General features: G+C 48.3%; 1 protein-coding gene across 1 annotated transcript in view; it reads left to right on the forward strand.

The window, feature by feature from the left end:
- Positions 1-14,369, forward strand: part of LOC112547596 (BICD family-like cargo adapter 1) — a 281,178-nt gene that overhangs the window by 138,288 nt on the left and 128,521 nt on the right. Inside the window, exons 6-7 of the mRNA XM_075897779.1 lie at positions 4,460-4,630; positions 5,375-5,593. Coding sequence (XP_075753894.1) covers positions 4,460-4,630; positions 5,375-5,593 — 390 coding nt within the window. The remainder of the gene's footprint in view (positions 1-4,459; positions 4,631-5,374; positions 5,594-14,369) is intronic.

Raw genomic sequence — 14,369 nt, forward strand, 5'->3', positions numbered from 1 at the left:
AACGTTCTTCTGTCTCGATTAAAAGGGGCTTTGTCAGATATGCTTTCATACTTGCTCCCCCCAACCCTGTTAAAGTAGTAAATTTAGAAGTCAAAGGTAATCCTGGAATATCAGTAATGGATACTGAAGCTCCCGTATCTATAAGGATTTTACACGACTTGCCCCCAATCCTAGCATTTAGATACGGACGTGCAGATGAACCATACTGGCTCACGGCAATGGGGGCCGAAAGCCCCCAATCAGGGGATTTTTTTCATGGAGTTGAGGATTTGTATTAATTGGTCCCGAGACATAGTCTCAAGAGGGTCTTTACCCTTGTTACTAGGGCAATCTTGGACCAATGCCCTGTCTGGTCACACTTCATACACCGATCAGCTCTTCCACCCCCCTTTCTTATAACATTCCTTTTTGTTATGGCCCAACATTCCAGTTACTACAATTACCACCTCCCACATTTGCTGCTTTAACTGCAGCAACAAAGTTATCTTCCAAACTCATGTTCAGTTTCCCTTTTCCTTTCTGTCCTCGGGTTTGCATTCTGTGCACCTTTCCTCCTGTATCCTGTTCCTGATTGTGTTTGCTAATGTTTGAAGCCCAAGTTAATAATTCAGCATAACCCGGAGGCTGAAAGCCAGTTTTCAGGGCTGCCTTATAAGGGCCACATACCCCGTCAAGTACCCCCTCTATGAATACAGCATCTTCACGAGTAGCATTCTGTTGCCCCCCGTACTGTTGATTTAACTCAAACTTGTCTTCCACATATTTCTCAAATGGCTCATTTGGACGCTGTTTTCAGTTTGCATATAATGAGTACAACTTAGTACCTGGCCCCAAAGCCACTGTTACAGCCTGTCGGAAATTCCGCACTGCAGTCTCCATATCAGCTGAGGAGGCAAAAATAGCAGTTGCCCATGCAGAGTTATTAAAGCCACCAGCAATTCTACTCCAGGCTGTGCCAGGACATTTTGCTTTTACCATGGTGAAATCATCAAAAGCATGCAGGCCTCCCACTACCATCCGCTCCTGCACCTTTTCCCAGAAGGGTAGGTTCGGGTTATTAAGCTGCAAAGATGGCAATTCTTTTAACATGCTCCGCAAGTCAGATGGACTCATAGGAGTGTGCTCCAGGTGACTCACAGTAGCAGGGTCCCCTTCCCCTTGATTAGGATTAGGGACAGTGTGCACTCTCACTGGAGCCATAAAACCAGACTGATATCCCCTCATTCCACATGTAGGGTCCAAAGGTGCTGAGGGACAAGATCTCTCCTGCAAGGCTGTTTCTTTATAGTTTTTTGCTTCTGTTTGCAGTTTTTCTACCTCTGCTTCTGACTCTCCCACCCTTCCTTTTAGCATATCACACTTTCTAACCAGCTGTTCATAATCAACAATTAAACACATACCAGCCATTTTGTCCTTCTCTTTACTGTCTTTTAACCCCATACACCAACAGGCAACATAATATGGATGTTTAGTTGGGTAATCAGCATGTGTTGGATATCCTTGTTTCAATGCCTTGTCATACTGTCATACCCAGCAACCTCACATCTACACTGAGGACATCGTCTTCCTCTGATAAATATTGTGGTTTATGCACAAAATCAGTGTTGCCCACCTGTAATGGGGGGTGGTCATCCTTCTTTCTTTCAGTCATACAGCCAAAATATCTCAACAAGAAAACTAATAAACTTACTGCTACAATAGTCATAAAAGCACTAATTAAACACTCTTCATATTGTGGATCACTAAATCCCTTCATCTTTCCCGTTTTTTTAACCTAAATATCCTCCAATCTCAAAATCTTTAAATACAATTCTGTTTACAGACTAATAACAATTTCCAATTAGGAGATCTGGGCCAGCCAACACATTAACTAGAGGTACTTATGGCTATACCTGCCCCTACATTAACTGTTGGTCCTTATGGCCTCTTTGATTTCCCACTTCAACAACACTTAGTCAGAGGAACTTACAGCTTAACCCGCCCCCACACTAAGTACAGTGTCTTAAGACTGCAACCAAAATGTTACAAAACTGCAACAAACCCCTTAAATTCCCCAGCACCCAGATTCACTTACTACAAAAGGTGTGAGGGTCACCAGTCAGGTCAGGGACACACAACCAAATGAAAAATGAACAAAATCACCCTCTAATTTGATTGTAGGTCTTGATCCTGAAGGATATTTCTCACCCTGCTCGCTGCGCCAAGAAACTGTTGGGATTTTGCGGTTCCCAGAGACTCAGGTGCTGGGCAGAATCAAGGGTCTTCAATTCAATTCAATTCAATTCAATTCAATTCAACAAGACTTTATTCAATGTGCACAAGGGGAGAGCCCCTGGTACTAAAATCAGCCAGAGCCCCTTGAGCAAGGAGCCCCTCCCCTTGCTGTTTTATAGCACATGGCAGTTACATAACAGGTTATATAACACAAACTTCTAAACCAATCAGATTCAACCTTTCCATATATGGCTTTGTCTGTCACATGCTTGTACTTCTCCACCCCACATGTTGAGTTCACCCCCCTCCCCTTGGCCTTTTCTAGGCTGTTGCTAGGGTGGTGAGCCACCGCATGCTTCTTTATGCATATCTACTTTGCAAACCACATTTTGTTTAAAATGAACACATGCATACCCTTCAGAGGTGATGTGTAAAAGGGAAGTCAAATCCCCCGGAGCCATTGATTCCCCTATGAGGGGCACGTACAATATACATACATTGCTAATGCTTAGATATATTTGCTATTTGTATAGGAGTAAGACATGACAAAGGTCAAGGCCTGTCACAGGTAATAACTTATAATAAGGAGACGAGGGGAAGTGAAACCAGTCTTCTGTTAAGTAGAGATATGGATAGATTCCACATCCTTTAAACTTGTGACCGGCTCAAGCAGGAAAGGAAAAAGGGAAGTATGGCTCGCCCATTGTTCAGCAAAAGTGAATGAATGTAACACAGCTGTAACGGCAAAGTCAGCAAGTAGGCACTGTATTTAACCTCATTTGGAAAATTAACCTGACCTATAGGAATGCTAAATGTCAAAGATGAAGTAACCTATCATGTTAAGGCACCTAAACCAGGAAGGATGTTAACCCTATAAGAACCCCTGCCTATGAGATGTTGGGGATCGGCTCTGCTTTGAACATTGAGTTCCTTAGCCGTACCTTGGTTGCAACCAATAAACTTGAGTTGGACCCAGCCTGAAAGTGTGACTCTCTTCTTGGGGTAAATCAGACTAGCCTCCAAGGGGACGAAACCAGCAATTTATGCAACAGAGGTCAGAGGTGAAAGTAAGCTGGTGCACCGCTCCAGCAAGAAGTTAGCCAGCTGGGGCACTCAGCTGCAGTGGGAGAGGCGGCACACTCCCAGCCTGGCTCCTGGGACTTCCTGCAGGCTTCCATGCGAAGCAGCAGGCAGGCAGGCTAAAGGCAGTAGTTGGAGGTGTGCCCCCCGTCAGGGACTGCCCCAGCCTCTGAGTCCCCTCCCCTGAGTGCCATTTTGGGAGGGCGGGGGGGGGGGGGGGGGCGTTGCAGCCACACATACCAGGGAAAGTGCACACCCTGTGTGCATTCCTCCTCTGTCCCTCCCCTGGGTAAAGGGGAGGGAGAGGAATGTAGCAGGCTTTGCACTTTCCCCTTGCTCCCTGATAGGGGAAGGGGAAGAAGATCAACAGTAACCTGGTATGTGCAGCTGCAACACCTCCCCCCCGGGCTCCTGAAATGTCACCTTTGCCACTCCGCACTCATCCCTACACATACCCAACACCCTGCTCTGAGCCCCCTGCCCTGACTCCTGAACATCCACCAATCCTAACTTCTGCACCCACCACACCCCCAGCCCTCTGCCTTGAACCTCTCCTCACCCCTCAAGCTCCTGTCCTGACCCCCCCTACACTTAAGTTTCCTACAGATACTGTTGTGTTGCACTCCCCTGGGGGGCGGGGCTGAGGGCAAGGGGTGCAATAGGACAGTACCTGTCAGAAATTTAAGTTATCCCTCACAGGGGTGAAACTATCTGAAATATTCACATAATCAGAGTTAAAAATTAGTAAAGTGGTTCTCTGTGAATTTTAGATGCGGTGGATATGTTGGGGTTTCAATGATCAGGGTTTAAAACTATATCCCTTTGAACCACAAATGGTTGTGTGATTTTTTTTTAATTCAGTTGTTTCTGTGTTGTCTAATTAACTGGTTTTTCCTTAGCTCCTTCTGGAATTCTTTATAACACATTTTAGGTATAACTAACCTAGTGATTGTGAGCCTTCAACATATTTTAGATCCCAGCTCATGTGTGGTTCTTTTCAAGTTTTGGTAACAATGTCATAGACAAGCCAGCAAAGACTGTTCTTCCCACATGTGGAAACCCTCTTTTCAGGGCTCCCACCAAGGTTCTTCATGAGCTGAGAGATTCATCTTGGCCTCAATCGTAGTCACTAGTTTTGTTTTTTTCCTTGGATTTCCTTTGGAAGCTGCAACAAAGTCATCTGGAGCTCCAGGAGGTGCAGCTGTCCAATCGGCAGCTCCAGGGAAAGGTAGAGGAGCTTAGCGAAGAGAGAAGTCTACAAATTTTTAACACATCCCTGCTATCTGAGATTGAGCAGAGCATGGAGGCAGAAGAACTGGAACAAGAGAGAGAACAGGTATGACCATCCCTACCCCCTGGGAAAGTGTATGAACCTTTGTACATGTGTACCACATGAATGCACACGTGTAAACATTCACAGGTAGTAGCTAGAAAGCATGGCAGACTAGTGCAAACGGCAAGGAATTGCACCACACAAAGCTGCTACTGATTTCAGTTAAGAAACCCATAGTCGCTGCCTATTCCAAACCACACCAGTCATCCAATATTTCTTTTTCATCTGATATAGCACTGCATTAATACATGTGCACATGCTTATGTGAACTTACATAGGAGCACACCAGTTAGAGAGAGAAAGGACTGCACTGCTAACACATATTGTAAAATACATTTAAAATCCATGTGCACACACACACACACATATAAAAAGAGCAATGGCCAAATAAGTCCTGGCTGTTCAATGAGACAATGTGATCCAGTGGACACGGTGCTGGGCGGTATATCAAGACATCTGGGTTCTATCTCAATCTCTTATGCTGACTCACCATGTATCACTAAGCAAATAAAGTAATCTCTCTGTGTCAGTTTCCCGTTCTGTGCATTGCAGAGAATGATATTTTGAGACCTCTAGATGAAAAGCGCTAGATAAGTAATTGTTGTTTTCATTAATGTTATAGCTAGACTAGGGTGCATCAAAGAACTTTTCTAGCTAACAACATGGCCACATCCTGGAAGTCTACAAGCAATAGAATCTCATGGGTCCCTGAAGTCCATGGACTAATATAATGCTGTCTTGTTCCAGCTGAGACTGCAGCTCTGGGAGGCCTATTGCCAAGTCAGATATCTCTGCGCTCATCTCAGAGGACATGACAGCACGGACTCTGCAGTCTCCACAGACTCCTCCATGGATGAGTCTTCAGAAACCTCATCAGCCAAAGATGTCCCTGCTGGCAGTCTACGTGCCAGTCTCAATGAGCTGAAGAGACTGATTCAAAGTGTTCTGGATGGCCCAGACTCCACGGTAGGGAGTTGGACACAGAGCAAGGTGTTCAGTGTCAGTGCTAGCGCTAGGCAAGGAAGAGTCTGGTATGCCTGGGTTATTTTAGACCCTTAAGTCTGTGGGTTTCCAGAATTCTTTCATGTCCTTGAAGATTGGACATCAGGGTATGCAACCCATTTGCAGTGACCTCAAATAGGCCAGCATTTAGACATGCCAACCCAAGGGATTTAAACTTATGACCTCAGAAGGTATAAAAGTTCTGTTTAGATACTCATCCAAATCTCTCTAGTCTGGAAATCACTCTAGAAAATTAATGTGCTCAGTTTCATGCAAAAGTTCTAGACGGTGTTAGTTTCAACCAGCTTGAAAATATTGCAACCTTGTTTAAAACTGCAATGATATTCTTGATTTTTCACTCTCACCAATTTCTTTATAAGGGTCCCCTATAGGTTGCGTCTAGACTGGCAAGTTTTTCCGCAAAAGCAGTCGCTGTAGACAGGTAAAAACTGTTTTGCGCAAAAAAGCCCCGATGGTGAAAATGGCGATTGGGGCTTTCTTGCGCAAAACCGTGTCTAGATTGGCACAGACGCTTTTCAGTTAAAAGCATTTGCGGAAAATCATGCCAGTCTAGACGTAGCCATAGAGTGTGGTTAGACACAAACTCCTGTGATAGAGTCCTCCTCTGATGGCTTATGTATGAGAGAGGGAAAGTTCTGCAGCAGCATAGTACCTACTGTTTGCCTTAAAGTACTGAGGATAGAAGCAGAATTCAGAATGTTAGTGGAATAGGTGATTACTCATAGACTCATAGACTCATGTCGTCAGAGGCATGTAGATTAGACACATAGGAAAAGGCAAATGATCGCGGCTTCATTTAAATTTACATGGCTGCCGCGCTGAGCCGACAAACAGCTGATCAGCTGTTTGTCCGCTCAGCGCGCTAGTCTGGACGCTCCCCTGTCGACATCAAAGCCCTTTGTCGGCAGCCCCGTTATTCCTCGTGGGTGAGGTTTACCGGGGCTGCTGACAAAGGGCTTTGATGTCGGCAGGGGAGCATCCACAGTAGCGCGCTGAGCGGACAAACAGCTGATCAGCTGTTTGTCGGCTCAGCGCGGCATCCATTTAAATCGTGGCTTCATTTGCCTTTGCCAAAACAACAAATCTACATGGCTCCGTCGACGGAGCCATGTAGTTTAGACGTACCCATAGACTTTAAGGTCAGAAGGGACCATTATGATCATCTAGTCTGACCCCCTGCACAGTGCAGGCCACAAAATCTCACCCACCCCTCCTAGAATAATCCTCTCACCTATATCTCAGATATTGAAGCCTTCAAATACTTTGAAGACCCCAAGATGCAGAGAATCCTCCAGCTGTGATCTGTACCCCATGCTACAGAGGAAGGCAAAAAACCTCCAGGGCCTCTGCCAATCTACCCTGGAGGAAAATTCCTTCCTGACCCCAAATATGGCGATCAGCTAAACCCTGAGCATGTGGGCAAGACTCACCAGCCAGACACCCAGAAAGTTCTCTATAGTAACTCCTATCATCTCTCCATTGACCTATTTCCCACTGATAATGAATGGTCAATTAGTTACCAAGATCATGTTATCTCATCAAACCATCCCCTTCATAAACCCATCTAGTTTAATCTTGAAACCAGATAGATCTTTTGCCCCCACTACTTCCCTTGGAAGGCCGTTCCAGAACCTCACTCCTCTAATGGTTAGAAACCTTCGTCTAATCTCAAGTCTAAACTTCCTACTAGCCAGCTTATATCCATTTGTTCTTGTGTCCACATTGGTATTAAGCTTAAATAATTCCTCTCCCTCCCTGATATTTATCCCTCTAATACAGTGGTCCCCAACACGGTGCCCGCGGGCGCCATGGCGCCCGCGGGGCCATTTGTGTGCGCCCGCCCGGCCATTTGTGTGCTGGAGCCGGCCCGGGGCGCATGGTAAGCGCCGCCCCGGGAGCACCGCCAATTGGCCACTCGTGCCCTGGGCGTTGGCCCCGGGCGCGCGGCGCTTGGGAGGAGGGGGGCGCCGGCCCCGGGCGCGCAGCACTTAGTAGGAACGCCGGCCCGGGCGCATGGCACTTGGGGGGAGGGGGGCGCCGGCCCCGGGCGCGCGGCGCTTAGTAGGAGTGCTGGCCCGGGCGTGAGGCGCTTGGGGGAGGAGGGGGCGCCGGCCCCAGGCGTGCGGCATTTGGAGGGGGCGCTGGCACCCGGCACTTGCAGGGGGGGGCCGGCCCCGGGAGCACGGCGCTTGCGGGGGGGGGGGCGCGGGGGGGCCGCCCCTGAGCACGCGGCTATGGGGGGGGGCCGTTCGCCCCCAGGCGTGCATGTGTCCCCGCCCCCTGGCACCCGGCAGGCGAACGGCCACGCCCCCTGGCGCCCGGCAGCCTCTAAAGGTTGGGGACCACTGCTCTAATATATTTAAAGAGAGCAATCATGTCCCCCCTCAGCCTTCTTTTGGTTAAGGTAAACAAGCCAAGCTCCTTGAGTCTCCTTTCATAAGACAGGTTTTCCATTCCTCGGATCATCCTAGTGGCCCTTCTTTGTACCTGTTCCAGTTTGAATTCATCCTTCTTAAACATGGGAGACCAGAACTGCACACAGTATTCCAAATGGGGTCTCACCAATGCCTTGTATAATGGCACTAACACCTCCTTATCCCTACTGGAAATACCTCGCCTAATGCATCCCAAGATCGTATTAGTCTTTTTCACGGCCATGTCACAATGGCGGCTCATAGTCATTCTATAATCAACCAGGACTCCGAGGTCCTTCTCCTCCTCCGTTACTTCCAACTGGTGTGTCCCCAGCTTATAACTAAAATTCTTGTTATTAATCCCTAAATGCATAACCTTACACTTCTCACTATTAAATTTCATCCTATTGCTATCACTCCAATTTACAAGATCATCCAAATCTTCCTGTATGATATCCTGATCCTTTTCTGAATTGGCAATAGCTCCCAACTTTGTATCATCCACAAATTTTATCAGGACACTTCCACTTTTGGTGCCAAGATGAGCAATAAAAAGATTAAATAAAATTGGCCCCAAAACTGATCCCTGAGGAACTCCGTTGGTAACCTTCCTCCAACCTGACAGTTCACCTTTCAATATGACCCGCTGTAGTCTCCCCTTTAACCAGTTGCTTATCCACCTCTCAACTTTCATATTAATCCCTATCTTTTCCAATGTAACCAATAATTCCCCATGTGGTACTGTATCAAATGCCTTACTAAAGTCGAGGTAGATTAGATCCACTGCATTTCCTTTATCTAAAAAATCTGTTACTTTCTCAAAGAAGGAGATCAGGTTGGTTTGGCACGATCTACCTTTTGTAAAACCATGTTGTAATTTGTCCCAATTGCCATTAGCCTCAATGTCTCTAACTACTTTCTCCTTCAAAATTTTTTCCAAGATCTTACATGCTACAGATGTCAAACTAACAGGCCTATAGTTACCCGGGTCGCTTTTTTTCCCTTTCTTAAAAATCGGAACTATATTAGCAATTCTCCAGTCAAGTGGTACAACCCCTGAGTTTAGAGATTTATTACAAATTTTTGCTAATGGACTTGCAAGTTCATGTGCCAGTTCCTTTAATATTCTTGGATGAAGATTATCTGGGCCCCCCGATTTACTCCCATCAAGCTGTTCAAGTTTGGCTTTTACCTCGGATATGGTAATATCTACCTCCACATCCTTAGTCCCATTTGTTAATTTACCATTATCCCTAAGGGTATGTCTACACTACAAAGTTAGTTCGAACTACTAACTTTAATAGGCGCTACACAAGCGCTCTGCTAGTTCAAATTTAATTCGAACTAACCGAGCGCTTAGTTCGAACTAGGAAAACCTCATTTTACGAGGATTAAGCCTAGTTCGAACAAGCTAGTTCGAATTAAGGGGTGTGTAGCCCCTTAATTTGAACTAGTGGGAGGCTAGCCCTCCCCAGGTTTCCCTGGTGGCCACTCTGGCCAACACCAGGGAAACTCTTCTGTCCCCCTCCCGGCCTCGGACCCCTTAAAGGGGCACAGGCTGGCTACGGTGCCCGTGCCAGGTGCAAGCCTGCCAGCACCCAGCCAGCAGACCCTGCACCTGGCACGGATCGAGCAACCCACCCGATGCCCCCCAGCCCTCCCCCTCTTCCCGGGACCAGGCTGGCGGCTCCCGGGAGCTTGCCCGGGACCGCAAGAGGCGGGCACCCACCTGGGCTCGTGCAGACATCGTGGACCTCGTCCACGATCTCAGCACTAGTGTACCTGGGCGTACCCGGGGTGTACCCCGGCATCTGACCGGCACCTCCCGGTGTCCCAGTGTACCCCGCTCTCCGGCAGTGTCTTGGCTCGCCGCTGCGTGTTTAGGCGGTTTGCCTTTGCTCGGGCGTCAATGCAATCTCCCCCACTGTGGGGTGGGGGAAAGGGGGGCCCGGGCCTGCCCTCACTCACGGGCCCCAGCCCAGGGCCCTAAGGACGCGGAACTGTCTTGCTCCGGTCCGGCTGACGGGGCTCCTGCCTTAACTCGTCAGCCCGCCAGCCCAAGTGGGCTCTGCCCTGGGCTGCTTCCTTTCCCCCCCTCCCGGCGTTCCTCGCTCGGGGTGTTTACCTTCTGCCTGGCCGACAGACTGCCGACCCTATCGCGCCCCCCCCCCCCCCCCCCCGGCACTGGAGGGCTGCGGTGCCGTGATCTGGGTGCGGGCGGTGCTCCCGCCCCGAGGGTGTCACCCGACTCTCCCCCTCTCCCGGGTCTACCCCCCCCCCCCCTTATGGCGGCGAGGCTTTTCCTTTTAAGCCTCCCGCCAGAGGCATCCCTTTCTTACGTCACAGGCCGGGGCGGGACTATAGCCGCCCGTTCCTGCCCCCGGTTGGCCGCTGCCAGAGCTCGTCAGGGCGGGGAAAGTCCTCCCGCCCTAGCCCCTCCCCTCCTGCCGCGCCGCGGCTGTGAGCCGGTGGGGCTGCCGGCGTTTCCCAGCCCCACTCTTGGGCCGGCCCCCCCCGGATGCAGAGCAGCGCCTGTTCGGCGTAGCTCAGGGGGCGGGGAGGGGTCGCCCCGTCACAACTAGGCACAGGAAAGTGGCCATCTAGGGCAGGAGAGCTGCCAGCCTGGCCACCCAGGAGCAGGTGTGCATGAAAATCAAGGGGGTCCACTGAGACCCCCGACCCTGAGCCCTGAGCTTACAATGGCCGTCCTGGGTCAGACCAATGGTCTATCTAGCCCAGTAACCTGTCTGCCGACAGCGGCCAACCCTAGGGACCCTGGAGGGGATGGACCGAAGACAGTGACCAAGCCATTTGTCTCGTGCCATCCATCTCCAGCCTTCCACAAACCTTGGGCAGGGACACCACTCCTACCCCCTGGCTAATACCACTCCATGGACCCAGCCTCCATGACTTGATCTCACTTCCCTTTAAACTCTGTTCTAGTTGTAGCCTTCACAGCCTCCTGCAGCAAGGAGTTCCACAGGTTGACTCTTTGCTTTGTGAAGAACAACTTTCTGTTACTAGTTTGAAGCCTGCTACCCATTCCTTTCCTTTGGTGTCCTCTAGTCCTTCTTTATGGGAGCTCATGAAGAACTTTTCTGAATGCACCCTCTCCACCCCACTCATGCTTTTAGAGACCTCTGTCATATCCCCCCTCAGTCTCCTCTTTTCTAAGCTGAAAAGTCCCAGTCTCTTTAGCCTCTCTTCATATGGGACCTGTTCCCAACCCCTGATCATTTTAGTTGCCCTCCCCTCTCCCAGCCTCTCTCTTCCCCTCTCCCACCTCCTTTTCCCAGTCTCCCCCAGTTTTGTTCAATAAAGAGAGATTCCATTTTGGAAGACACGTTATCTTTATTTTGTACATCAAGAAGAGGGGCTAGGGAAGGGTAAGTGGAAGGAGGTGAGGGAGGAATGGGGCACGAGCCCCAGATGGGGAGGACTGGGCTGGCTCTGCGGGCTTCTGGGGGTGGAATCTCTCCTGCAGCCCCCCAATTGCCCCCTCTCCCCAGATCGCAGCCTGCGGCAAGTGCAGCCGGGCTGATGGCCGAGTGCTGTGATGTGCCCAGTGTGGGTAGTCCGGGCACTCCAAGCCAGGACTGCTTTGCAAGCGGGGCACTCCTGAGAACTGTCTGTCCGGGGTGGGGGTCGGGACCCTTTAAGCACAGCCCTCAGCTAGCCTGAGAAAGCATCTCCACACTCTAAGTTCTTCTCTGATGCCCTGCCGGCACTGCTTCCGGCCATCCTTAAGCCTGGTTCAGGGTCCACTTAATGTGGACATGCTAGTTCGAATTAGCAAAACGCTAATTCGAACTAGTTTTTTAGTCTGGATCCGTTAGTTCAAATTAGCTTAGTTTGAATTAACTAATTCGAACTAAGTTAGTTCGAATTAACGTTGTAGTGTAGATATACCCTTAGCTCTTCATTAGCATCATTAAAGACTGAAGCAAAGTATTTGTTAAGATATTGGGCCATTCCTAGATTATCCTTAACCTCCACTCCATCCTTTGTAATTAGCGGTCCTACTTCTTCTTTTTTTGTTTTTTTCCTATTTATATGGCTATAAAACCTTTTACTATTGGTTTTAATTCCCTTTGCAAGGTCCAACTCTACCTGACTTTTAGCCTCTCACTTTATCCCTACATGCTCTAACCTCAATAAGGTACCTTTCTTTACTGATCCCTCCCATTTTCCACTCCTTATATGCTTTCTGCTTTTTCTTAATCACCTCTCTGAGATGCTTGCTCATCCAGCTTGGTCTAACACACCTGCCTATACATTTTTTCCCTTTTCTAGGGATACAGGCTTCTGACAGCTTCTGCAACTTTAACTTAAAATAATTCCAGGCCTCCTCCACCTCAAGATCCATAATTTCTTTAGTCCAATCAACTCCCCTAACTAATTTCCTTAATTTACTAAAGTTAGCCCTTTTGAAATCAAAAACCCTAGTCTCAGATTTATTTTTGTTTATCCTTCCATTTAATTTGAACTGAATTAGCTCATGATCACTCGAGCTACTCACCAAAACCAAATCTAAAATAGCATCCCCCCTTGTTGGTTCAGCAACTACTTGATGAAGGAATTCATCAGCTATCACATCTAGGAAAATCTGAGCCCTATTATTATTACTAGCACTTGTTCTCCAGTCTATATCTGGAAAGTTGAAATCTCCCATGATTACACAGTTTCCATGAGTATTTACTTCATTAAAAACATTAAAGAGGTGTCTATCCATATCCAAATTGGATCCCGGTGGTCTATAACACACCCCAAGCACTATCCCAGGGGAGGATCTGATAGTTTTCTTCCCCAATGTGATTTTTGCCCAAACGGACTCTGTCTTCTCCATTCCATCACTTTTTATTTCTTTACAATTACATGGAATCATGCTGGAGGAGACCTGCAGATCCTCTTTGGAGGACTGGGACAACCTCCATGACAGAGTAAAAGTAGTGGGGAAATGATTCTGAGTCTTTGTTAAAGGCTTAACAATCTTGGCCCTCCATTTGCTTCATCCTCAAGACTTGTGTGTTCCCCACAAGAAAATAGCCAAACTGAGGGCAGCTCCATTCTGGAATGGCACATCCAAAAATAAGCTAGCAGACTACGCATGCATGTAAGCCTCAGTAGGAATCCTCACCAACCAGTTTCAATAGCTGTAGGAGTTGGGATTGAATTGTAAAAGGTTGAAGAAGCATACAAGATTGTATTTATTCAAGGAAGAAAGGAGATAATGTATATAGGCCTAAACACTGAAACCTGATTAGGAATAAGTGTATAAAGAGTTAAATATTAGAGCTGGGTTGTACTCAAAGATGAAGGCAGGGGGTTATAGAATGGGGAGTGTGTGTATATCTTTGTGCTAAGGTAAGTAACTTGCATGTGTTCTTTCTAGCCAGGCATAGAGGCTGGGTGTGTTCATCATTGCTGTGTATTTCATAGAATCCTAGGGCTGGAAGAGACCTCAGGAGGTCATCGAGTCCAGCCCCCTGTCCAAAGCAAGACCAACCCCAACTCAATCATCCCAGCCAGGGCTTTGTCAAGCTGGGACTTCAAATCCTCTAGGGATGGAGACTCCACTACTTCCCTAGGTAACCCATTCCAGTGCTTCACCACCCTCCTAGGGAAATAGTTTTGTTTCCTAATATCCAACCTATGCCTCCCCGACAGTAATTTGAGACCATTGCTCCTTGTTCTGCCATCCCTCACTACTGAGAACAGCCTCTCTCCATCCTCTTTGGAACCTCCCTTCAGGAAGTTGAAGGCTGCTATCAAATCCCCCCTCACTCTTCGCTTCTGCAGACTAAATAGACCCAAGTCCCTCAGCCTCTCCTCATAAGTCATATGCTCCAGCCCCCTAATCATTTTGGTTGCCCTCCGCTGGACCCTCTCCAATGCGTCCACATCCTTTTTGTAGTGGGGGGGCCCAGAACTGGACACAATACTCCAGATGTGGCCTCACCAAAGCCGAATAAAGGGGAATAATCACATCTCTGGATCTGCTGGCAATGCTCCTCTTAATGCATCCTAATATGCCATTAGCCTTCTTGGCTACAAGGACACACTGTTGACTCATATCCAGCTTCTCATCCACTGTAACCCCCAGGTCCTTTTCTGCAGAACTGCTACCTAGCCAGTCGGTCCCCAGCCTGTACCAATGCTTGGGATTCTTCTGTCCCAAGTGCAGGACTCTGCACTTGTCCTTGTTTAACCCCATCAGATTTCTTTTGGCCCAATCCTCCAATTTGTCTAGGTCAGTCTGGACCTTATCCCTACCCTCTGTGACAGAGCAGGTGGGATAGAGCAGG

The sequence above is a fragment of the Pelodiscus sinensis genome, chromosome 15 (assembly GCF_049634645.1).
Source record: "Pelodiscus sinensis isolate JC-2024 chromosome 15, ASM4963464v1, whole genome shotgun sequence".
Taxonomy (NCBI): Eukaryota; Metazoa; Chordata; order Testudines; family Trionychidae; genus Pelodiscus; species Pelodiscus sinensis.